This window comes from Scyliorhinus canicula, chromosome 1 (assembly GCF_902713615.1).
Source record: "Scyliorhinus canicula chromosome 1, sScyCan1.1, whole genome shotgun sequence".
Classification (NCBI taxonomy): domain Eukaryota; kingdom Metazoa; phylum Chordata; class Chondrichthyes; order Carcharhiniformes; family Scyliorhinidae; genus Scyliorhinus; species Scyliorhinus canicula.
In genome coordinates, this window is record NC_052146.1 from 281,403,246 (window position 1) to 281,417,498 (window position 14,253).

Genomic DNA, 14,253 nt, shown 5'->3' on the forward strand with positions numbered 1-14,253 from the left:
CTACAGGCCATCAACAGTATGACAGCCTGGTACTTGTTCTCCGTGAAGAAATAACGCACTTGTCCAGTATATTGGTTCCAGTCTTCAAAACCAGTGTCAAATGCATCTTACCATCCAAACAGAGGCATGGAAAATCAAAGAAATCCAAACCTGGGTCCAGATTGGGGACGTGGCTCAACTAGTTTACGCCTCATCACCAGTTTATTAAGGACATGGGCAGCCTACACCGGGTAAAATAAGAACAAAGTTTTATTTACAAATGTTTTAATTGCACTCCCTGGTGGACTCCTTCTGGATTCCTGCTTGGTCAGTGCCTTACTGACCGTCCTTATATACACTGAGTAATTGAGATAGCCCACACCTAGCGGGGGAGCTCGTACTCCGCAAGGAGCACGGGGAAGACCAGCATTCCCAACCTGTAGGTCCCGCGCTGGAGATTACACATTTAATTTCTGATAATGCCCATCTGAGTCTACCCTCAATATCCCACCACCCTGCCAATTAGTTTCAATCCTGCCCAGCAGCACTAGTAAACCTCCCAACAAGGTTATTGGTCCCCACCCTATTAAAGTGCAAACCATCCCGTTTATTACAGGACCCATTTCCCCAGAACTGGTCTTAGCACTACAGGAATCTGAAGCCTTCCCTCTTGCACCATCTCTCCAGCCACCAATTTCTATGCTTACTAGCACATGGCACACACAGATTGCTACCTCTGAGGGCTTCCTTTTTAATGTCTTGCCTAGCTCCCAGAAATCTTCTTTCAGGACCTCATTCTCCTTTCTACCGATGTCAATGGTACCAATGTGAGCCATGACCTTGAGTTGTTCACCTTGAGTTAAGAATGTTGTGCAGCCACTCTGTGACATCCTTGACCCTGACACCAGGGAGGCAACATACCATCTGGAGTCATGTCCACAGCCACAGAAACACCTGTCGGATCCACTACCACTATTTCTCTGCCACTCTTCTTCCTTCCCGCCCATGCACCTGATCCAGCCATGGTGCCCTGAACCTGGCTCCTGCTCCACACCTCTGGAAGAACCATCTCCCTCACCAGCATCTAAAAACAAAAACCGGTTCATCAGCTAAATAGACTCAGAGGACTTTTGCACTACCTGCCTGGTCCCCCTAGACTTCCTGGTGGCCATCCATTCCCTCTCTGCCTGCATAATCCTAAATTGCACTGTGTCCACCTCCTTAAATGTGTGAATAAAGGACAAACAGTGAATCACCACAGATAGAAACTGACCTCCATTTCCAGTGCTGCTTAAATGCCTTTCTACAGAGTGCTACACAGGACCTATGCAGCTAATACGTGCGATTAGATCAAACAAAATGGTGGATGCATATGCGAGTTCACAGGTCTCAAATTGTCAATTCATCTTGAACAATTTAGTGTAAAATGTATGAAACAAATCAAAGCTTTGTTATTGCAGAGTATTGAGTTAATTATTTTGTGTGCAATATTTCAAACCACGGTCTTCTTGAAAATTCTATTTTGCATGAGACGTAATAATCTTACAACTTCAAAACAAATAACGTGCTTTTTAGCCTTTAATATACAGCTGAGAAATTGAATTCTATGAAATGCATGTTTTACAGAGTAATGGAATAGGATCAAAAATGTATCAGGGATTCTTTAGTTTCCCCAAATTGTAATGTTGGGAAGAAAACGAACAAAACATTTTGTGCTGCCGTGGAATGGAGAAATGTTTGATCTTGTGGAGAAGACTCCAAAGTCTCCTTGAGATCCACAATTGTCTCATTGAGTGTCTGGTTGGAATGTGTGTTCAGATAAATTCAGATATTCCGATTCCAATATACCGATTATTTACCTCTCCTGCTTTAATTTCAAATAGATTGTGAGATAAGAGAGAATTTCTAATTGCAGCAATAATGCAGTTGCATAGTTACACTAATAGGCAGATAAGAAATCTGTGGGCTATATGCCAATCGACCGTATAACCTCAGTTTACAATGAGGAAATATCAGACTAGCGAGGCCTCTTGCTGAAAACCCATTTAATACAAGAGATCTTGTATCATCTCGGAGAAGATGAATGTTTGCCTCTATAATTCTATCTATCCCTAATCTGTTCCCTTGGAGTCTATGCCTTGTGCAATGTTGCTGGGTCTTCAACTGAAGATTCAAATACTAAATTATTAATGTGTCCCCAATCAATCCTTAATCACAACTGATTTTGTACTTGCTCAAACCATACCTAAAACCAAAATTATTTTTAAAGCTTCAAATCTATTCAAAGCCATTGAAATGCATGGTAGCAAGAAGCAGATGTTAAATGGGACAATATGCTTCGCCAGTACCGTGAGTTTGTTCAGTAGTTATTGACAGTCATGTAGAAAGTGCAAGATTGTTGATTGTTCAAATGCACACACACACAATTTTATGAATAAGTTATATTTCTCTTGCTGAGGAAATTATAAAGGTGTTTGAGGGATAATATTTATGGCATTAAAATATTGACAGCGTCCGTCATTGGGCCAAGTCATTTGTTTAAAATTTGTATGTTTTCCAGTGTGCACTACGAGTTGGAACTAGGTTGCTTTGGTCCCTTTATCAAACCTCAGACCTCTTACCTCCCAGTATTCTGGAATTCGGTCACATTAAACCACACAGGTTCTCTGGCCTCGTGGAAGTGACCCTCTGCCTCTCATGATGCCAAAGTGCCCAGCATGAGAAGCTATAACTACAGGGGGGTGGGTCCTTCCAGTGGCGACATGTGAGAGGAAGTCGCACACAAGGTAGCTCCGGCCAGGACACTTGTTTTGAAGCACCTTTTGCCCGTTTTTTGGGGCGGATTACCAATGCAAAATTAACCAATTTGGAGATACAATATACCTTCATCACAGAAATGCCGAAAAAGGGTGGTAAGAAACCTGCATGTGGTAATTCTTCAATGGCCTCTGAGGCTCTGTGTAGCTCCTCTGTGGAGAAAATGGCAGAGGCTGCTTCTGCAACAATGGCCGCCGCAGTAACGACGATATGCTTGCCGGTGTGCTGTCGAAGGAATTTGACGAGCAATTTTAAAAACAGTGGAAGGCGATGTATGAGAGCCTTCGAAAGTCGGGGAGGCCCTGGGCCCGTCCGGTCGAGTTTGGAGAAGACTGCTGAGACGGTGAAGGAACATGGCGAGGTGTTGGAGGGAGAAGGCTCAGTTGAGGCATGTTGAGATGGCCATGGTAGCTGATGAGACCAAGAGGTTGAGTGGTAAAGTCAATGGTCGCAAGAATCGTTCGGGGAGGCAGAACCTCAAGAGTCATGGGGCTGCCCGAGGGGTTGGAGGGCTTGAATCCGACTGTGTACTTCTTGCAGATGTTTGGGAAGATGATGGGGGGTGGTAGACTTGCGACCCTTCCGGAGCTAGATAGGGCCCATCGGACACTCAAACAGGAGCCCCATTGAAAGGAATGAACCATCACGAGCAGTTATCATTCAGGTTTCTTCTCCCTGGGGTGAGGAAGGCAGAGTTTTTGGCCATAGTAATCTCCGACCATGCTCCGCACTTTGTGGACTTGATTCTGGAATCGGGTCCTGATTAACGCCCACCATGGAGGTTGGATGCTTCTCTGCGAGCGAATAAGGAATTTTGTGGACGCATTGTTATCGCCATTGAAGAATACATTAGGTTCAATAAAAATGAATCTGTCTCGCCCTCCACATTGCGGGAAGCCCTCAAAGTGGTTATCAGAGGGGAAATAATCTCCTACAAAGCACAGAAGGATAGGGCAGTTAGGACGGAGCGGCAGAGGCTGGTGGATGCTATTCTTGAGGTGGAGCACCAGGAGCTGCTGACAAGCAGGAAGCAGCTGCAGATGCAGTTTGAGCTGCTGTCCACGGACAAGGCGGTGAGTCAGCTGCGGCGCTCAAGAGGGTTGTTTTACGAGTATGGGGGGGAGGGACAGTTATATTTTGACCCGCCAGCTGAGGCAGCAGATGGCTTCCTGGGAGATCATACAGGTTGGGGATTCGAGCGGCAGTTTGGTCTTATCTGGTCAATGTGAAATTCCATAAAAATCTTTACAGGTCAGAGCCCCTGGAGGAGAGTTCGGACAGGTTGAGGTTCTTGGACGGATTGTCCTTTCCAGTGGTTGATAGAGGCAGAAGGAGTTGGAGGCTCCGTTAAGCGCAGATAAGATACTCAATGGTATTTAATTGATGCAAACCAGCAAAGCTACTGGCCTTGATGAGTTTCCCAATGAGTTTTATAAGAAGTTTGCGGACCAACTGATTCCATTGACGGTGGACATGTTTAATGGCTCCTTGTCCCGGAGGTCTCTTCCCGTCACACTTTTGCAGGCCTCTATTTTTCTTATATTAAAGGAGGATAAGGAGCCCACAGTATGTGGGTAGTATCGGCCCATATCATTATTGAATGCTGACGTCAAATCGCTTGCTAAGGTTCTGTTGGCTTTACGATTGGAACCCTGCCTTCAGGAGGTGATTGAGGAAGACCAGACCAGCTTTGGTAGGTGTCGGCAGTTGTCGGCCAATACAGGTAGGCTGCTGAATGTGGTTCTTTCCCTCTCTTCCACGCCTGAGCCAGAGGTGATCGTATCTACAGTTGCCGAGCAGGCATTTGTGGGGTGGATATGGTGGTATCTTATTGAGATTCTGGGGAGGTTCGGTCTGGGGCAAAGGTTAATTTCTTAGGTCCGGTTATTGTATAAGGCGCCCCATGGCAAGTGTGGTAATAATACCTTGAGCTCGGGACACTTTTTATTGAATAGAGGTAGTAGGCATGGGTAACCATTGCCTCCGCTCCTGTTTGCCCTAGTGTTTGAACCTTTGGCTATTGAGCTGAGATCCTCTGGAAAGTGGAGGGGAAAAAGAAGGGAGGGCAGAGGGACAATAGGGTGCCTTTATATGTGGATGTTATGTTACGGATTCAGTCTCCACTACGGATGAAATAATGAAGCTACTGACGAGCTTTGGCTCCTTCTCAGGGTATAAGCTGAATCTGGAAAAAAGCAAATACTTTGCAGTTAACTCTCCGGGAGGGGTGCCAATCTGGGGGTGCTATCTTTTTAGCTTGTCAGATCTAGCTTTCATTATTTGGGCATCTGGGGGCCCATGATTGGACCCTGCTCCATAAGCTGAATGACACTAGTCTGGTGGGCAAGGTTAAGTCTGATTTGAAAAAGTGGGAGAACCTTCCCCTGTCCTTGGAGGGCATGGTCCAGGCTACTAAAACGAATATCCTCCCTAGTTTTTTATTTCATTTTCAGTGTTTCACTACTTTTCTCCCTAAATCCTTTTTTTATTAGGGGTAATAAAGTTTGTTGCCTCCTTTTTATGGGCAGGTAAGACCCCAAGGATACATAGAGTAGTTCTTCAGAGGGATAGGCCATCATGTGGGTCCAGCGTTGCCCAATTTGCTTTTCTACTAATGGGTGGCCAATATGAATGAATTAAATGAAATGAAATGAAAATCGCTTATTGTCACGAGTAGGCTTCAATGAAGTTACTGTGAAAAGCCCCTAGTCGCCACATTCCGGCACCTGTCCGGGGAGGCTGGTACGGGAATATTGAGAAGGTGTTGGGATGGCTCAGTGATCCAAGCTCTATATTGGATACAGATGGAGGAAAGTTTGTGTAGGGTTCCAGCTTAGGTGCATTGGTTATGGCCCTGTTGCTGTTTTCACTGTGAGTAATTCGTCCAACCCAGTGGTGATGTCTGCCCTTCGGATATGGAAGCAATTTAGGCAGTATTTTATTTATTTATTTTTATATATAAATTTAGAGTACCCAATTCATTTTTTCCAATTAAGGGGCAATTTAGCGTGGCCAGTCCACCTACCCTGCACATCTTTTGGGTTGTGGGGCGAAACCCACGTAAACACAGGGAGAATGTGCAAACTCCACACGGACAGTGACCCAGAGCCGGGATTGAACCTGGGGCCTCAACGCTGTGAGGCAGCAGTGCTAACCCACTGCACCGCCGTGCTGCTCTAGGCTTAGATCTATGTAATTGCTATTTCCTATTTGCGCCATTGAGTTTAGACTCGACATTTAGGTTGTGGGAGGGAAGGGCCTTGAGAGATTGGAGGACTTGTTCATGGAAGGACAGTTTACTTGTGTGGAGGAACTGTCAGTAAAATTTTGACTCTCTGGGACAAACCGGTTCTGGTACCTTCAGACTCACAATTTTGTGCATCAGGCCTATCCATTTTTTCCTCTCACACCATTATACTCCCTGCTGGTGAGCATTCAATCATCAGGGTCCAGTGGGGAGAGTATTTCAGGCATTTATGGGCAGATTTTATCAGTGGAGTCGGTGGATAAGGTGAGGGCAAAGTGGGAAGAGGGATTGAGACCGATTGTGGATAAGGACGTGTGGAGTGAGGCCTTTACAGGGTAAACTCCATGTCCTCCTGTGCACGGCTCAGCCCGATCCAGCTTAAGGTGGTGCACAGGGCTCATGTGACTAAGGCCAGGATGAGTGTTTTTTTTTTCCGGGGGTGGAAGATAAGCGTGAGTAATGTTCTCGGGGGGCCAACCAATCACACCCATATGTTCGTGTCGTGTCCCAGGCTGGTAAGCTTTTGGGTCTCTTTCTTTAACACCATGATGTGGAGATGCCGGTGTTGGACTGGGGTGAGCACAGTAAGAAGTTTTACGACACCAGGTTAAAGTCCAACAGGTTTGTTTCAAACACGAGCTTTCGGAGCACTGCTCCTTCCTCAGGTGAATGAAGAGGTATGTTCCAGAAACATTTATATCGACAAAGTCAGAACTTAATGTCAGTGTCTATATGCACGATCTTCCGGGAGATCCTCTCCACTTTGAGCCGGCAGTTTGCGGTGTCGATGGTAGTCATGATGTGGAGACGACATTTATTGAAGATCATCACCAAACAAAAAGAAAAATTATTTAGGGTAACTCTTGCTACATAGAGCTGTTAAACATGCCCTAGCGGAAGCAAGGAAACTGAATCCATAACAGAGAAATAAATAAATATTTGAAAAATAAATATTTAGATAGATTTGGGGAAAGGCAAGAGGAATGAGTCCAACTGGGTAGCTCTTTCTGAAAATGGCCTCCTTCTATGCTATAAAATTCTGTGATTTTATGATTGTTAACTTGTTAATCTTCTTTCTCTTCCATTCACAGGAAGTGGATTGACTAATCATATCACTGAAAGGAATACAAAATGGTGTCACTCTATATGTAATTACATAGAGGGCTGGATTCTCCTATCCCCCAGTCGAGTGTTTCTCGACGGCGGGATTCTACACTCCCGCCACTTGTCAAATGGATTTCCCATTGAAGCCGCCCCACGGCGCTGGGAAACCCACGGGGAATAGGCGTGCTGCTGGCGGGAAAAGCGAATCGTAACGGCCGGAGAATTCTGGCCAGAGTTTTACTTGTGGTAAACTTTTATCCATTAGATCAAAATAGCAAGTCACAGTATGTTTGGTCATCTAGTATTGATTACCACTGTAAGAAATAAGTCAGGACTTGATCATTCTTTGCTATCTGTGGGGCATTTCTGCTGCAGAACGGTTATAGCATTTGACAACGTAACAAGTCTTATTCCAAAGGAATTTATTGACTGAATTTCACTGAGATGCTACAGTGTGATACATATTATGTTAGTATGGTCTGTATACACCAGTGGAACCTGTTGTTACTGTTACTGGCTCATAAAATGTTTCATCCTTTGTGTTTTCAGTAAAGAACCATATGCACAGAGAGTAAAGCGATGGGGCTTTTGCATCGATGAAGTTTTGAAAGATCCTGTAGGGAGGGAACAGTTTCTTAAGTTTGTGGAGTCTGAATTCAGCTCTGAAAACCTACGGTACGTATAGGAAATTTCCAAGTGGCAGAATTCTTCCCATGCACAGGTTAGCAAACAGACATTAAAACCGCTGCTAAAGTTTCGACTGCACACTCAGGTCGCCACGTTGACAATTGGCCGAGTATATATTGAAATATCGGTCGTAAAACATGCACATTTTCTGAAAGTGCAAGTCAAAATTTACCTGAGCTGGATTGTTTTTAGCGTGAATGCTGAACAATTGTTCTTGTATCACTGACCTTTTACGTGACTTAAATGGTGGAGGTGGGTTATCAAGAGCCTCATTGAGAGCCTTCTTGCTATCGAGCGGCATCAATAATTCTGGTATTTTCAAAGGGGTAATCTCCTGATTTGATAGTCCCACTGGGGTGTCTTGCTGACCAAGTGTGCACACAGTAAAAACACAGATGTTAAATGTGAGGTGGAATTCCTGAGAAAATAGAATAATGAGTTAGTAGTGGATAAATTAAAATTGACTGCGAAGGGATTGGGAATAAGGTGAATTCATAATTGGCTGAGAACATGTTGGGATTCATAACAAATAAAAGGAAATATTAGTGAAGTTAAAGAAGCTTAAAAAAAAAACAGTGCTGAAACCTGACAATGTATATCCAAGGATTCTGAGGGAAATTAAGAAAAGTAACTGATCTGTAGAATTATATTTCAGCGTTTTATTAAGAGTGTGGATGTGAGCTGGAGGCTCTAAAGGGTGGTTGCAGAGTCAGCACCCCTTTTAATTACAGATCAGTTGATTGAGGGTGCAATTCTCTGGCCTCGTTTCGAGAGCGTGATGAGGCTGGTGAATAGCGGGAGAGGCCAAAAACGAGAACCAGGCCAGGTGCCAAACTGTTGCGATTCACCTGGCCCACTCCCATTGGCAAAATCAGGATACCGATGTAGCGTGGCAAGAAGCCAATAATCACCACTCTAGCCCTATTTCCATACAATTAACGGTCGCCACCCCACATCCAATGGTCTCCCGTGATCCAGCGGCCTCCCCAGCAAGTGGTCATGCTGGTGGTGATTAGTATACTTTTTTAAAAACCTGAACCTGTCGAAAGGGCTTCAGTAGGGAACCGAGGAGGTGAGTAGCCATCTTCGCTCACAGGTAAAGAGCCCAAGGGCACTGGGCTTGCTGCCTCAGCCCTCGGAGGAGGGTGAACCCGTGGCAGGGGTAGGCAGCCATGGTAGGAGATGGGATGGTCTTCTGGGGGGAGGGGGGGGCACTCAGACATCCGGGCCACTTTGAAGACAACCCGGCTAGAATGGCTGGTTGGCTCCTGGGGGAGAAGGGGTACCCGCCAAGGACCTGGCTAATGACACCAGTACGGAGGCTGGAGCACGATGCGGAGGCCAGATATAACGCGGCCCATGTGGCCACTCGTGCTGTCATTGAGTGGTGCATCGGACTGCTCAAAATGTGGCTTTGATGACTTGACTGCTCTGGTCGTGCCCTGCAGTACACCCCCCAGAGTGTCGCCACTTTGTGGTCTGCTGTGTACTCAACAACCTGGCACATTAGTGGAGCAACATTCTGGAGGTAGGGGATGAGGATCATGTAGCCAACTCTGAGGAGGAGGATGAGGTTGAGGGTGATGAGGAGGCACCATACCAGCAGGGGCTGGAGGACGATCCTGGGGAGGAACCGGAGGACCACCCAGAGGCTGCAGGACAGGTGGCAGCAGCGAGGGTCCGGCCCCTCCCGCCCCCATTTCACAACCCAGGGTCTGTGTTACATCGGTCCAGTGTGCTGGGACTGTGTCGGCACTGTCAGTGGGTCACTGTCAAGGCCGGGGGAGTGATGATAACCCGCAGAGAGCTGAGCGCTGGTGCTCCTCAATTTATGCCATAGTCTGACACCTCCTTGTCTGCTGAGTGCTTGCCCACACCCATCGCCGGCACTTGGTGTGCCCAGGAAGGGGGCGGGGGCATGGCGCATGCCCGGAGAGATGGGCCAAGGCTTTGGAGGAAAGTGACAGAGGCATCATACTGGTTGTGGTGAAGGGTTTTTAATGTTTCACAAGTGTCCAACAATGCCGCATACTCCCGATTGTGCCGCTCCACTCTCCCCAGCACCCCCTCACCCTCCCTCAACCCTTACCTACCCCCTACCCCCTGCCCTCTCAGTCATCCTTGACGTGCTTTGCTTTATTGCTCTACCGCTACGTCTAAGTGTGTTCCCAGGATGCACATCAGAGTTGGTGGCAGCCAGATACTTACCTCGTCGCGTGGCCTTCGATGCCCCTGGTGGGCGTCGTCTGGGGGCTCCTCTGATGTGCATCAGCAACTTTGATTCTGGACTCTGGAATCCACATAAACCAATATTTATTTTCTCAGTGGGTTCTGTACTCTAAATCCTACTTTTCTCTATCCGTCTCTTTACTGTCCAAGTGAAGAGGCGACGAGGCAAATTTCCTATCGCATTTTGAGTGTGTGCAAATAAATTAACCCCTTGAGTTCATCCTATCTTTTCTGTGGGATTAATACTAGAAAATTGGATCACACAAAAATGGAGAGGATTGGATTTTGTTTATTGTCACGTGTACCGAGGTAGAATGAAAAGTATTTTTCTGCGAGCATCTCAACAGATCATTAAGTACATGAAAAGAAAAGAAAATACATAATAGGGCAACACAAGATAGTCAATGTAAATACATAACACCGGCATCGGATGAAGCATACATGGGTGTAGTGTTCGTCAGGTCAGTCCATAAGAGGGTCGTTTACCAGTCTGGTAACAGCTGGAAAGAAGCTGTTTTTGAGTCTGTTTGTGCGTGTTCTCATACTTTTGTATCTCCTGCCCAATGAAAGAAGTTGTAAGAGTGAGTAAGCCGTGTGGGAGAGGTCTTTGATTATGCTGCCCGCTTTCCCCAGGCTGCGGGAGGTGTAGATGGAGTCAATGGATGGGAGGCAGGTTTGTGTGATAGGCTGGGCTGTGTTCAGGACTTTTTGAAGTTTCTTGCGGTCCTGGGCCGAGCAGTTGCCATACCAGGCTGTGATGCAGCCAGATATGGTGCATCTGCAAAAGTTGGTAAGAGCTAATGTGGACATGCTGAATTTCACTAGTTTCCTGAGGAAGTAGAGGCGCTGTTGTGCTTTCTTGGTGGTAGCGTCGATGTGGGTGGACCAGGACAGATTTGTGTACCCCGAGGAATTTGAAGCTGCTAACCATCTCTACCTCGGCCCCATTGATTCTGACAGGGGTGTGTACAGTACTTTGCTTCCTGAAGTCAATGACCAGCTCTTTAGTTGTGCTGACATTGAGGGATAGATTGTTGTCGCTGCACCACTCCACTAGGTTCTCTATCTCCCTCCTGACTCGTCATTATTTGAGATCCGGCCCACTATGGTCGTATCGTCAGCAAACTTGTCGATGTAGTTGGAACCAAATTTTGCACGCAGTGTTGTGTTTACAGGGAGTATAGTAGGGGGCTAGGTACACAGTCTTTGGGCAGCACGGTGGCACAGTGGTTAGCATTGCTGCCTATGGCGCTGAGGACCTGGGTTCGAATCCCGCCCCCGGGTCACTGTCTGTGAGGAGTTTGCACATTCTCCCCGTGTCTGCGTGGGTTTCGCCCCCACACCCCAAAGATGTGCAGGGTAGGTGGATTGGCCATGTTAAATTGCCCCTTTATTGGAAAAAATAATTGGGTACTCTAAATTTATAAAAAATAAAAAATAAATTAAAAAGTACGCAGTCTTGCAGGGCCCCCGTATTGAGGATTATTGTGGAGGAGGTGTTGTTGTTCAAGAGGCTGGGGAAATACACTACCACGTGTAAAGGGGGAAACAAATTTAAACATCATTCTGTTCAGATGGGTGGTGAGAGGAAGATTAGTGTTATTGAAATTAGCTCCCTGCTCCTGCCCGTAACAATAGGATTGGGTAGAAAAGCTGCTCCCAGAAGATGGGTTGACCTCCTGAATAGAAGCGGAAAACCTCAGATTTAACCTGTACAGGCTTAACTGTGGCTGCAAGATCAACTCACTGCGGTATGATAAGGACAGTTTTGGGGAGCATTCCCTGTAGACCAGGAGAAGCTGGAGCGTCTCTTCCTGCACCGTGCACCCCTCACCCACCGCCTCCCACCACTTGTATGCCTCTTCATAATGGCACAAATTGAGGGGGTGAGGATTACTATTTAGACTTCCACAGAGCATGTACAGTTTGGACTACTGTGGATTCTGCTTGATCCACAATGGAGCTGCCTGAGAGCGGAATTGTCAAAAACTAAGAGCTGGATTCTCCAGCCCCGCCCGCCGCAAGATCACCACAGGTGAGACACAGACAATGGAAAAGTCCATTGACCTTGGGCGGGACTCTCCAGTTGACGGGAGGACAAGGCCAGAGAATCCCACCCTAAGTTTTCCTGAAGTTTCTCCCTGACCTCCAAAACATCTAGTGAGACTCCAGAGGATTTTAATGAAACCGTGCAGTCCACATTAACCTGCTCTGATTTGTTGAGTGTCCCAAATCTTTCCAAAATCCCACCAGTATAAAAATAATTGTCATACCGTGTACCAGACTGTACCAAATGGTACAAATGCTTCAGGTGTTTATCCTCCAGTCTTGCAAAATAAATTGTATTCTAGATCATAACTCCTGACTTTATCCTTGACTTTCGCCTGCTTCTTGATGAATGGCAATCCTTTGAACTTTTAATATTAAGTTAGTGGGAATAACCTGTTTGACACTGAAAAAGGACTGTCCTGTGAATCCAAACAGGTTCTGGTTAGCAGTTCTGGATCTGAAAAAAAGGCCAATTCGTGAGGTGCCATCTCGTGTTCAAGAAATCTGGCAAGAGTTTTTAGCTCCAGGAGCCCCCAGTGCCATTAACGTGGACTCCAAAAGCTATGATAAGACCACACAAAATGTGAAAGACCCAGGAAGATATGCATTTGAAGATGCTCAGGTGAGCAGATTATACCAATAAAAAGAAGCATCTTATATCGACATTGATATAGGGTATGCGCACTTATATAATATGCATGCAGTGAAACTATTGTAATAACCTACACTGTACATAAAAAGCACATCTCTGTTTTTGCATTTCTGGAAATATGTACGGAATTATTTTTCAATTCTAACTATACCACACAAAATAAATTTAAACTGAAGGCTTGGCATAGTCTTGTAATGATAATCTATTCCATTGAATGATAGGTTCAGTGCCCAGCGCCTTTGTTTTTCCCACACCAGGGCAATCAAATGGTGAACCATGTCAAGTTGCTCCTTGGGTTAAGTTTCAGGCAACCAGCTCAAGAGATCTGAGGAAAAGTTGCCAAGCTAACCTATTGGCTTGGTTGTTGGAACTTGATACATGGACTTAGTGAATGCTTAATCAAAAGTGGAAGGAACAAAAATAGGGCCTATATAACACAAATCCTACAGTGTGAGCAGCAAGTTTTACTTTTGTTTATGTAAATGCAACAGCTAACTACGGTGACCAAACTTTCCTGCTGCAAGTTAAAAATACGAAACAAAGCTGTAAGAAGGTCATTAATGGTTTACCTGGTTCACTCACCTGATCTTTCTGCCCCTCAATCATATCAGTCCCCCCCCCCACAACCTTTATTTTTTAATCTGTCTTGCTTAAAGATTCTCACAATGCTCATGCCACATACTTTTAATTTTGGTAAAAACGCAACTTATTTGCATGGAATGCATGGAAGATTAGTTTGACTGATTTTGTAATCTTTCGTGAAATCTGTACCAAGAGGATGGAGGAGAGAAACTTTTGAATCTATGTATAGAAAGATGTCCCGTTTCAGATATTTGGTGCCAAGAGGTCTCAGGTCAGATGTAGTTAAGCCAGATGCAGAGTAAAGCTCTATATTTAGACGATACTATACCATGAAAACACTATACTTTAGGTGCACTTGCAGAATGTAGCCTGCTCATGTTTCCAACCTGTTCTTTTAGGAGCACATTTACAAACTGATGAAAAGTGATTCCTACCCTCGTTTCATACGTTCCAGTGCCTACCAGGAGCTGCTCCAGGCTAAAAAAAAGGTACTTCTTCATAGTTGTCTTTTGTTCGTACCTCAGTCAAACTGACTTTCACAATCTGCTGGAGATACAGAAGGGAATGGTAGGTAACTGGAGCAGGAAAAAGGCAACAAAAATCACTTTTTCATCTTTTGAACTTACATTACCAAGCATAACTTTGGCGAGTAATCAAATTGGATTCGTAGCTTTGTGTTTATTGAATTAAACAGCGTTGCACATTTCGCTGCAATGTGTTACTAGGTGAGAACTTCCGGCTGGTCACGCCAGCGAGATCTTCTGGTCTGTCTGACAGTGCACCCCCCGCTGCAGAGCGGGGTGGATTCAATGGGAAACCCATTGATAGCGGACCAGAAGATCCCGCCACTGGCCAACAGCGGGCCACTTCCCGCCGCCAAGAAACACATCGTGCGTGGGGAGGCCAG

General features: G+C 45.7%; 1 protein-coding gene across 8 annotated transcripts in view; it reads left to right on the plus strand.

The window, feature by feature from the left end:
• LOC119974827 (regulator of G-protein signaling 7) overlaps positions 1–14,253 on the plus strand; it is a 585,527-nt gene that overhangs the window by 532,392 nt on the left and 38,882 nt on the right. For 5 of the 8 annotated variants that reach the window (XM_038814104.1, XM_038814120.1, XM_038814150.1 and 2 more), the window contains 3 exons: positions 7,697–7,822; positions 12,548–12,734; positions 13,745–13,833. In XM_038814104.1, coding sequence (XP_038670032.1) covers positions 7,697–7,822; positions 12,548–12,734; positions 13,745–13,833 — 402 coding nt within the window. Of the gene's footprint in view, positions 1–7,696; positions 7,823–12,547; positions 12,735–13,744; positions 13,835–14,253 lie in introns of all 8 variants that reach the window. The other 3 variants (XM_038814129.1, XM_038814137.1, XM_038814144.1) reach the window with 1 other exon arrangement.